The sequence below is a fragment of the Schistocerca piceifrons genome, chromosome 4, assembly GCF_021461385.2.
Source record: "Schistocerca piceifrons isolate TAMUIC-IGC-003096 chromosome 4, iqSchPice1.1, whole genome shotgun sequence".
Classification (NCBI taxonomy): Eukaryota; Metazoa; Arthropoda; class Insecta; order Orthoptera; family Acrididae; genus Schistocerca; species Schistocerca piceifrons.
The window spans coordinates 653049346-653061893 of record NC_060141.1 but is presented as its reverse complement, the minus strand read 5'-3'; the positions used below and the strand labels follow the sequence as shown (position 1 = coordinate 653061893).

The window sequence follows — 12548 nt, the reverse complement described above, 5'->3', positions numbered from 1 at the left end:
TAGCAGGTTTTAATAAATATTTTCCCTTCCATAACATTTTCAATGTGGGATTTCTACAGAGTTGAGAAATGCGAACATTTTTCAGTATATTCTGTCTTACTCAGTAACACTGAATCACATCTTAAGTAAACAGTATTTTCTACAATGTAATCAAAAAAATGTTCAAATGTGTGTGAAATCTTATGCGACTTAACTGCTAAGGTCATCAGTCCCTAAGCTTACACACTACTTAACCTAAATTATCCTAAGGACAAACACACACGCCCATGCCCAAGGGAGGACTCGAACCTCCGCCGGGACCAGCCGCACAGTCCGTGACTGCAGCGCCATAGACCGCTCGGCTAATCCCGCGTGGCAACAGTGTAGTCAAAATTCTTTGCTCCCTATAACTAGCGCTGAACATATCTGTATTTACACATATACTCTTTGTCAGACGATGTGTCAACAAAACATCTGGTTGTAAATTAACTGAAAACCCTCTCGAATTCCCTCAGTGACTTAATGATGCCAAGAAAATGTGTTATGGAAGTGAAGAACCTTATTAAAACTTGCCAATCCATATTTGCTTATAGTGATTCCAGATACCTCACAAACAGGAATAAATGGCACCCAGATTGTATGGGTTCCCTGAGCTTCACAAAGAAGGTATTCCAGTAAAATCTGAGTATCTTTAATTCCAGCACCTTGCCATTAATAAGAGATTCACAAATTTTTTTAAATTGAATTTCAACCAAAATTTTGTCTAACTCACTTGCATTAGAAAAAAATTGAAGGAACTACCCATTCCATCTGGTGCTAAACTAGCTTAATTTCCTGTAAGTAGCGTATTTTCTAATATTTCTGTGGGGAGAACTCACGCACATATATAACACCAGCTAGAATCCAATGGAGGCAAGAGTGTAAGAGAAACAGCCCCAAAGTACTGAAATACAATTAGGTATGTGAATGGTGTACTGTGGTTGTAGAGAGGTACCATGAGACAGTTAAATTACCTTCCTCAACATTAAAATTCAGAACAGAGTAGAATTAAGTTAACAGTGGCGTTGGAAGGAGACACTCTCAACATTTTAGACCTTACTACTGACAGTAGTAAGCAAAAACATTTATTCAATATATATGAAAAAGAAAATTCCACAGACATAGTAATACCAGCTTGTTACCAGCATCCCATAAAACACAAACATGCAGCCTTTCACACTATTATCTACACCACAAACCAAACCAGATTTTGAAAATGAACTAAAAATAATTAGAGATATAGCATACAGCAATAGCTATGGTCCTACTCTGATTGAGAACATACATGGTAGAAAGTACTGACTGAGGATAACAGTACTGCTTTATCCTCCTCAGATAGCACTAAAACACACTGACACAAATAGGTCCCCACGCTATGCATAGATAATACTTTACAGGTAAATGAAAGCAGACTAAAATTCTGGAAATATACTCTAGCTTTTTATACTAGGTATACTGCTGTTGCTAACATTCTGTTCAACAGCAAAGACAAAATTACGTATTTAGAACGAGATTGAATTTGTAAGATTTCCTGCAATCTGTTTGGAAAATTACGCATAGGTAAATCAGGCAGGACTATAACTACTACAATGAGTGAGTAAGAAAGGAGTGGGAGACTGAAAAGGAAGATTCCACCTTTACTGAACATGCTCAGAATGAATGTCACACTCATGAAATTCAGTACAATAGTCTCCATTGAGAGAGTAAAGGTAAAAAACTGATATTACTCGCAATTCTTGCTATTAACGAATACCAATCAAACAATCACGGGCTGGTCCTTAATGACCAAACACATTTCATTATTATTTCTACTAAAATAGCAGCAACAAGCTCATATTTTTGTCACCATTAGATAATACGTCTGTAATACTGTTCCACGCCCACTTTCTATATACTCATTTCTCCCCTCTGACCAACCCGATTTCCCTACTTGTTCATCACATTCACCAGTTTGTCCGTAAAACACAGTAGTATGTATCATTACTGCCTTACCCTACGTTTTTGGTTTATACATTCCTAAACTCTTCATCTTTGCGTATAAAGGAATATAAGATTTGTTTGTCCGAGGTACTTCGTGAATTACATAACACATGTGTTTTTGTTGCTATACACAATCGTAAAATAACACATAGGTTTGTAATACCATTTTTGAACAGCTATGAACCATATCTGATGTTGCGTGTCCGGCCTGTTTGCTATTAACTTATGTGATGATGGCCTAGAAAGAAGAAAGCCGGTTCATAATGAATATCATTCCAAACATCAGTACCATGTATTCAAGTTTCTAATATTCCTTCAAACGGTCCTACCTTTCAAGAGATGCATCAGGAACATATATTGTTTGTTAATTATGAAATAATGGCAGTTCACAGTAATGCTAGACGTCATGTAAAAGTCCATTTAAGTTACCTGTTCGTAAAGAAAGGATCCGGGAACCGGTACTATTGTAACAGAAATTTTCAATACTGGAGACAAACTGATACTAGTGGAACTTCCTTACAAAACAGTTCTACAAGATTGAAGAACTGCAGTAAAAAGTCAGGATATACATCTCATCCCCACCACTCCCCGGTCTTTTAAGGTACAAAATATTTAACAAAATCATCATCAGCTGGAAAGGAAGAAAAAATCATTGTATTTCAAATAAGCACACTAACGGACTTCTTCCCTTATTATGGTCGACTTACAAATTATGAACTAATTTATTGAACAGAGCCACTGTTTGAGTTTCCATTTTGACTGGGCTCCGTAACTCAGTTTCAACAAAATTAATTTTCTCGTTTCCTATGGAGGAGGCTGTTGATTCAACTTGTCATAGTACAACTTAAGGAAACGTATACAGCGGAACAATGAGAACGAGCTAATATATAGTCCACAGACTATAACGTTTGACTCTCTATCAATATTCACAACTTCCTACAGTCTATGTCCGCATAATGGCATACATAAATCACAACCCTACATTTCCCTTACTAATCCCCAGGATAGTGGGAATTTGAATCTGCGGAGAGGATTCAAACAAAATTAATGTTCTCACACTTGAGGTATCTTCAAAATACTTACGAGATGTGTTCATAAGTATTAAATATCATGTCAAAAAAATAAAGTTAAGCAACTGACTGTTGTTTACTTGCACTCAGATTGATTTCATTTGCAGCGATCTGTCGTTCTACAGGTATTTTATAGAAACATGAGTTTTCGAAGTACGCCATACGGTGCATAAATTTCAGATATACCCATTCGATGATCAGCCTGTTAAGAAGTTATACAATTAATCGGCTTACAACTTGAAGGTTGGGACATTGAACATTCCCTCTAACTTCATGAAGTAAAAAGTTATGAGTAAAGACCTGTTCCTTTTTCTCTCTATTAAAAGCTTTTTATAAAGTCGGGCGTGCCCTTTCAAAGGAACCAACCCGGCATTTGCCTGAAGTGATTTAGGGAAATCACGGAAAACCTAAAGCAGGATGGCAGGACGCGGGATTGAACCGTTGTCCTCCCGAATGCGAGTCCGGAGTGCTAATCACTGCACCACCTCTCTCGGTTTTATAAAGGGCTTCTATAAGATTATCCTGGAGATTTTTTGATAATTTCTTTACAGCAACAATGTACAACCAAAGTTATGGTTGTCATAGCTGCGAAATAATCTGTAATAGTAATAGTAATAATAATAATAATAATAATAATAATAATAGAAGGAGGAGGAGGCGTAGGAGGAGAAGAAGCTCTGTAGTCCCAAGCATTCAACTCATCCGCTCCTACGAGAAACACTCTGTGTTATATGACTGTACCAGAAACTCCAGATCGAACTATAAGATGCCGACGCAACACTGGTTAGACGGTCTCACCCTGAAGAAGTCCCAGGTGGCGCCGTGGTAGAGAGTGCCGTACTGCACCTCGGTCTGCGAGGCCAGGTCCTCGGGGCTGTTGATGGGCGCCACCATGCGCTCCACGGTGAGGAAGGCGGCCAGGTTGGCCGTGTAGGACGAGATGAGGATCAGCGTGAAGAACCACCACACGCTGCCCACGATGCGGCCCGAGATCGACCTGCAGCAGAAGCGCTTACTATAACATTCCGCCCTTCTTCCAGTAGCCTGTCGTTGACTGTCAACAACATAAGAGGGACGCCTTTTGCGTTTTTGCAAACAACATACAAATAACTTTATTGTTTCTCAAAACGCTCGTCTTTAAAATTCGAACACTTTTACCGCCTTTCCACGCATTTCGGGAAGCTTTCTTCTCCACTCTGATGTCTCATAAACACAGTTTTGAGGGGATTCGCAACTGTCTGGTGTAATGAAAATCACTGTATACAATAATTTTGATATAGGGCAACAAATAGAAATGAATGAATAACTGGTAATGACAGATCACTTATACGTTTTTCTTCCGCCAAACAATCCATTGTTTCATTGTTCCACATGCTGCGTGATGGATGACATTGCTATGATGAAGAATGATGCGACGTTTTTGAGTTCTTTACCTGATTTCGTCAATGATTTGTGCTAAACTAACTATTGTTCGATGCTCTAAAGCACTGGTTTTTAAACTGGGTGCCGCGACTCCCAGGAGCGTCGCCGTAGTTTCATAAGAATAATAATTTGGTTTGGTTGCTTACAGACTAAATGAACAGCGTGTGCGCTAATATTGATATCTAATCGTTCGGAAAGTAAGAGTTGTTACTACAGCAGGGTGGCAGATAACATTATGGCTGTGCATCGCAATACGTGACTCAATTTGCTTTTATTCAGTAAACATCAATTGAATGTTAGTTTTGTCTAATCTACATCGCTTTTAATTGTTGTTTGTCTTCTGTGATTTGTTTTTCTTTGTTAGAGCAAAAAAAAATTAAATTTGACTACAAAACTTGATATTTTAAGTGTATCATACAATTCTAAAGACATGAGCAGAGGAAAATGCAGAAAGTATAACGACGGTTATTTGAATTTCAGTTTTAGGAGTACTGCCATTTTAAATGAAGAACGACCACAGTGGGTCATTTCTCTCATACTCCTAGCTGCTACTGAAACGACGCTAATAAAATGATGAGTCAAATCTCAATAGTCTGCTCGACAAACCACAATAATACATTTACTACAAGTTAGAAGAAGTGATAGAAGAAAATTGCTTCCACTAAAGAAGCAATGGTTGTTACAAAGGTTCTTCTTCCATTTTACGGAGTTACTTATCGTGGAGCAAACAGCAAGAAACCTCATACCGTAGCTGAAGAGCTTTTCTTACCAGCTGCTCAGGACATAGTATCTATTATGGTAGGTGAGCCAGATGGTCAGCAATTGGTCCCTGCGTAAGACAAGCAAGAAGACAGTATGAATCAAGTTTGTGTTTTTGTTTCAGTTGAGCGATTTTAAAGAGGACGTTATTGTCTCTTATTGTTTTTCAAGCTCGAAAAACTAAAAAAGGGAAGCATGTGCTGGATGCAACAGTACAGTGCTATAAATACCAAACTTGGTTCAAGGTTCAACTGTGGTTCCTCTTGAGGTCTTCCAACACGAAAAATTCTATGGACTGTAGAAAGTGGTCTAGAGAGTTTCAATTTTTGGAGAAACTACTGGATAATATCAGATGCTCTCACAAAACAAGACACAAATTTTCGACTTGCTACTTCTCCTACTGAGAAGCTACTCACGACAATAACCTAAGTCGGTGAAAGTATGTCACCTTCGTTAAAAATGACACCATGAAAAGATTTATTTTTTGTAAGAGCACGTAGTATGAAACTTTATTCAGTGTGGTACGTACACTGACCCCCCCCCCCCCCCCCCACTCCCGGCTCCACCCATGAACGATAAACCTTGTAGTTACTGGGGAGGCTTGCTTGCCTCAGCGATACAGTTGCAATCACACTGGAGGGGCATCTGTTGAGAGGCCAGACAAACGTGTGGTTTCTGAAGAGGAGCAGCAGGCTTTTCAGTAGTTGTAGCTGCCCTTGTAACATCAACCAAAAGGGCCTTGCTGTGTTGGTACTGCGAAAGACTGAAAACAAAGGGAAACTATAGCCGTAATTTTTCCCGAGGGCATCCAGCTCTGCTGTATGGTTAAATGATGATGACATCCTCTATGGAAGGATCTTCCGGAGGCAAAATAACCCCATTCGGATCTCCGGGTGAGGGATACTCAGGAGGACGTCGTTATCATGAGAAGCAAAACTGGCGTTCTACAAATCGGAGCGTGGAATATCCGATCCCTTAATCGGGCAAGTGGGTTAGAAAATTGAAATAGGGAAATGGATAGGTTTGAAGTTAGGTACAGTAGGAATTAGTGAAGTTTGGTGACAGGAGCAACAGGACGTGTGGTAAGGTAACAATAGTGTTATAAATACAAAATCAAGTAGGGATAATGCAGAGTGAGTTTAATAATGAGTAGAAAAATAGGAATTTAGATAAGCTACTATGAACACCATAATGAACGCATTATTGTAGCCAAGATAGACACGAAGGCGACACCCACCAGAGTAGTACAAGTTTATATGCCAAGTAGTTCCGCAGATCAGAAGGAAATAGAGGAAACGTATGTTGAGGTAAAAGAAATTGTTCATCTAGTTAAGGGAAAAGAAAATTAAATTGTCATGGGAGACTGGAATGCGATAGTAGGAAAAGGACGACAAGGAAAAGTAGTAGATGAATATGGCTTGGACAAAGGAATGAAAGAGGAAGCCGCCTGGTAGAATTTTGCACAGAGCATGATTTAATCACAGCTAACATTTGGTTTAAGAATTATAAGAGAAGGTTGTATACGTAGAACACAAGGGCAGCTTTTAGACTGATTATACAATGGTTATCCAGAGATTTAGGAACCAAATTTTAAATTTTAAGACATTTCCAGGGACAGATGTGGACTCTGACCACAATTTAGTGGTTACGAACAACAGATTAAAACTGAAGAAACTGTAAAAAGGCAGGACATAGGACTTGGATAGACTGTTAGATCCAGAGGTTCTAAGGAGTTTCAGGGGGTGCATTAGAGAACGACTGAGAAGAACAGGGGAAATGAATATAGTAGAAGAATAATGGGTAGCTTTGAGAGATGGAATAGTGGTAGACAGCACAGGATCAGGTAGGTAGAAAGACGAGGGATCGTAGAAATCCTTGGATATCACAAGATATATTGAAAATATAATAATGCAATAAATGAAGCAGGTGAAGGGGAATACAAACGTCTAAAAAAAGAGATCGACAGGAAGTGCAAAATGGCTAAGCAGAAATGGCTAGACGACAAGTGTAAGGATGTAGACGCATATATCACTAGGGGTAAGATAGATGCTGTCTACAGGAAAATGAGACCTTTGGAGAAAAGAGAACCACCTGTACGAATATCAAGAGCTCAGATGTAAAACCAGTCCTAAGCAAAGAAGGGAAAGCAGAAAGGAGGAAGGAATATATAGTGAGTCTATATAAGGGAGATGTACTTCAGGGCAGTGTTATGGAAAGGGACGTAAACGAAGATGAGAAGGGAGATATAATAATGCGTGAAGATTTGGCAAAGCAGTGAAAGATCTAAAGCAAAACAAGGCCGCTGGACTAGACAACATTCCGTTAGATAGCCTTGGAAGAACCCGTCATGTCAAAACTCTTCCATCTGGTGAGCAAGATGTATAAGACAGGTGAAATAATCTCATACTTCAAGAAGAATATAACAATTCCAATTCAAAAGAAAGTAGGTGCTGACAGGTGTGAAAATTACCGAACTATCAGTTTAATACGTCATGGCTGCAAAATACTGGTACGAATCCTTTGCAGAAGAATAGAAAAACTGGTAGAAACCGACCTCGGGGAAGACAAGTTTGGATTCCGAAGAAATGTAGGAACACACGAGCCAATACTGACCCTACGACTTCTCATAGGGGACAGGTTGAGGAAAGGCAAACTTACGTTTATGGCATTTGTAGACATAGAGAAAGCTTTTGACAATGTTGACTGGAATACTCTCTTTAAACTTTTAGAGGTGCCAAGGTAAAATACAGGGAGCGAAAGGCTACTTACAATTTTTACAGAAGCCAGATGGCAGTTATAAAAGTTGAGAGGCACGAAAGGGAAGCAGAGATTGAGAAGGGAGTGAGACAAGCTTGAAGGCTTTTCCCGATGTTATTCAACCTGTGTTTTGAGCAAGCAGTAAAGGAAACAAAAGAAAAATTTGGAGTAGGAATTAAAGTTCAGAGAGAAGAAATAAAAGAAATGGTTCAAATAGCTCTGAACACAATGGGACTTAACTTCTGAGATCATCAGTACCCTAGAACTTAGAACTACTTAAACCTAACTAACCTAAGGACATCACACACCTCCATGCCCGAGACAGGGTTCGAACCTGCGACCGTAGCCGTCACGCGGTTCCAGACTGTGGCGCCTAGAACCGCTCGGCCACTACGGCCGGCAAGAAATAAAAACTTGGAGGTTTGCCAGTGACATTGTAATTCCGTTAAAGACAGCAAAGGACTTGGGAGAGCAACTGATCGGAATGGACAGTGTCTTGAAAGGAGGATATAATATGATCAACAATAAAAGCAAAACGAGGATAATGGAATGTAGTCGAATTAAATCAGATGATGCTGAGGGAATTAGATAAGGAAATGATACACCTAAAGTAGTAGATGAGTTCTGCTATTTGGGAAGCAAAATAACTGATGATGGTCGAAGTAGGGAGGATATAAAATGCAGACCGGCTATGAGAAGAAGAACGTTTCTGAATAAGAGAAATTTGTTAACATCAAGTCCCTTCTGAAAGTATTTGTGTGGATTGTAGGCATGGATGGAAGTGGAACATGGGCGATAAACAGTTTAAACGAGAAGACAAATAGAAGCTTTTGAAATATGGTACTACAGAAGAATGCTGAATATTAGATTGGTATATCACGTAACTAATGACAAGGTACTGAATAGAACTGGGGAGAAGAGAAATTTGTGGTACAGCTCGACCAGAAGGCATCAAGGCATTCTGAGGCATCAAGGGATCAAAAACTTACTATTGTACTGGAGGGAAGCGTGGGAGGTAAAAATCGTAAAGAGAGACCAAGAAATGAAAACAGTAAGCAGATTCAGAAGGATGTAGTTTGCAATAGTTGAGATGAGGATTCTTTCACAGGATAGAGTAGCATGGAGAGCTGCATCAATGCAGTCTTTGGACTGAAGACCACAGCAACAAACAACATACACTGATCGCCCAGTGCAATGTGACCAACGACCTACTATCGACACAAACCGTCCAGGTGATAGCAGCGTGACCCGGCGAGGAATGATTGCTAGTGAGACACACGCATGGTGCATGTCATACTAGTGAGCGTGCTGTCCGTGTGTACGAGAGCAGTTCAATAAGTAATGCAACACATTTTGTTTCTCGGCCAATTTTGGTTGAAAAAACCGGAAATTTCTTGTGGAATATTTTCAAACATTCCCGCTTCATCTCGTATAGTTTCATTGACTTCCGACAGGAGGCAGCGCTGTACGGAGCTGTTAAAATGGCGTCTGTAACGGATGTGCGTTGCAAACAACGGGCAGTGATCGAGTTTCTTTTGGCGGAAAACCAGGGCATCTCAGATATTCATAGGCGCTTGCAGAATGTCTACGGTGATCTGGCAGTGGACAAAAGCACGGTGATTCGTTGGGCAAAGCGTGTGTCATCATCGCCGCATGGTCAAGCAAGACTGTCTGATCTCCCGCGTGCGGGCCGGCCGTGCACAGCTGTGACTCCTGCAATGGCGGAGCGTGCGAACACACTCGTTCGAGATGATCGACGGATCACCATCAAACAACTCAGTGCTCAACTTGACATCTCTGTTGGTAGTGCTGTCACAATTGTTCACCAGTTGGGATATTCAAAGGTTTGTTCCCGCTGGGTCCCTCGTTGTCTAACCGAACACCATAAAGAGCAAAGGAGAACCATCTGTGCGGAATTGCTTACTCGTCATGTGGCTGAGGGTGACAATTTCTTGTCAAAGATTGTTACAGGCGATGAAACATAGGTTCATCACTTCCAACCTGAAACAAAACGGCAATCAATGGAGTGGCGCCACACCCACTCCCCTACCAAGAAAAAGTTTAAAGCCATACCCTCAGCCGGTAAAGTCATGGTTACAGTCTTCTGGGACGCTGAAGGGGATATTCTGTTCGATGTCCTTCCCCATGGTCAAACGATCAACTCTGAAGTGTATTGTGCTACTCTTCAGAAATTGAAGTAACGACTTCAGCGTGTTCGTAGGCACAAAAATCTGAACGAACTTCTCCTTCTTCATGACAACGCAAGACCTCACACAAGTCATCGCACCCGAGAGGAGCTCACAAAACTTCAGTGGACTGTTCTTCCTCATGCACCCTACAGCCCCGATCTCGCACCGTCGGATTTCCATATGTTTGGCCCAATGAAGGACGCAATCCGTGGGAGGCACTACGCGGATGATGAAGAAGTTATTGATGCAGTACGACGTTGGCTCCGACATCGACCAGTGGAATGGTACTGTGCAGGCATACAGGCCCTCATTTCAAGGTGGCGTAAGGCCGTAGCATTGAATGGAGATTACGTTGAAAAATAGTGTTGTGTAGCTAAAAGATTGGGGAATAACCTGGTGTATTTCAATGCTGAATAAAACAACCCCTGTTTCAGAAAAAAAATGTGTTGCATTACTTATTGAACTGCCCTCGAATGGGGAAGGCGCTCGAGCTGCATGTGTTTGAACGATGGTAGACTGTGATGGCCCGGAGGCTCGACACGGGCATTTCGGAAACTGTACAACTTGGCGCGTGTTCGAGGAGTGCTGTGGTGACTTAAGGGTGAAACCTCATCCACAAGTCATGGGGTTGCTCGGCCACCCCTCATTTCAGATGTCAGAAATCGCAGGCTGGGCAGACCGTCAAAACACGACGCTGGCGAACTGTGACGAAACTAATATCAGTAATGCTGGGCACAGTGGAAATGTGTCTGAACACAAAGTACACCGAACGCTCCTAACAAAGGGCCTCCGTAACCGACGACGCATTTATGTGCCACAGTTAACACCAAGACATCGGCAGCTACATTTGAAATGCGCACGTGAGCATCGGCCTGGACGTTGGCACAGTAGCAGAGCGTTGCATGGTCTCATTAATACCGATAATCGTTGGTGTAGTAGAGGGTGGCGAATTATGTGGGGGTACACAATATGTTTAAGAAATGGAACAAGCCCATGATGAAAAGAAAAATCCATGTTTTTTGGCTTCATCCAGCTGTTAGTTGAGACATTCATCTTCTCTTTACTATGCGACTATAGGCAGATGCAACTCCTCTTTAATGATTTGATAGCTTATTATCCCATGATGTTGGGACTGCCTGGCGATGTTGCTCCCCTGACTCCACTATCGCTGACGATTCCTGACCCAATGACCAGCGCCTTCATGAGGGGCCTCATATATCGTATATCAGCTGATACTGTCAGAGTATACTTGATGATAACAATTCTAGACACAGTTAAAAGAATGGTCTATTTTCGTACACTTTCAAGATATGAATCGAAGGCGGGCTATCGGTAGTAGTATGGAAAAGGGTTAATTGACAATAGACGAACGTCGATCTAGAAGCTGACGTGAAGAATTTCCTCGTACCAAAACATCCATAAGGAATGTTCTACTCCGAAAATGGAATTAAGATAAGGAGGTGCAAGTAAAGTGCTGACATTCGTGAGCTTTGCACGTCGAAAGAGAGAAAGAGAGAGAGAAAGAGAGAGAGAAAGAGAGAGAGTCGCCCCTAAGAAGATATTTCTGTGCAATTTAAACTATGTAGAAACATTGCGATGAAAGCATGCAAGTTGTGTACATATTCTTAGGTACACCGACTTTTGATGTAGAAAGTGCTCACCCAGTCAGATAGATTAAGGACAGTTTAAGCTTATCAATGAACTATTGGCGACATATTAATATTGGGTATGACAGTTGATTACATTAAATGATACAATTTTTTATGTCTCACTATATGTCATTATAAATTGAGAGTTTTCAACTTCCGTCTGAAGTATCAAAATAAACAAGTATTCTCATTTAGATGCTCTTCATCTTATACATTTCTGGATGTTCAAGGGCTTTGCAAAGCAGTAGACAGCATCCGGTGGTTGTCTAGCCGGTTAAACGCGCCGTGTATGAGCCTTGTCCCTCGAGTGCTATCACTGTCATCTTAATAAGTTCTCTTTAATTGTTACAGAGTGGTCAGATTTTGATCGAGATACAGGAATTTATGAAATATACACTACTGGCCATTAAAATTGCTACACCAAGAAGAAATGCAGATGATAAACGGATATTCATTGGACAAATATATTATACTATAACTGACATGTGATTTCAGTTTCACGCAATTTGGGTGCATAGATCCTGAGAAATCAGTACCCAGAACAACCACCTCTGTCCGTAATAAAGGCCTTGATAAGCCTGGGCATTGAGTCAAACAGAGCTTGGATGGCGTGCACAGGTACAGCTGATCATGCAGCTTCAACATGATACCACAGTTCATCAAGAGTAGTGACTGGCGTATTGTGACGAGCCAATTGCTCGGCC

At 40.9% G+C, this 12548-nt stretch overlaps 1 protein-coding gene across 1 annotated transcript in view; it reads right to left on the bottom strand.

The window, feature by feature from the left end:
* LOC124795312 (glutamate receptor 1-like) overlaps positions 1-12548 on the bottom strand; it is a 1309547-nt gene that overhangs the window by 94767 nt on the left and 1202232 nt on the right. The window contains exon 14 of the mRNA XM_047259283.1: positions 3867-4065. Coding sequence (XP_047115239.1) covers positions 3867-4065 — 199 coding nt within the window. The remainder of the gene's footprint in view (positions 1-3866; positions 4066-12548) is intronic.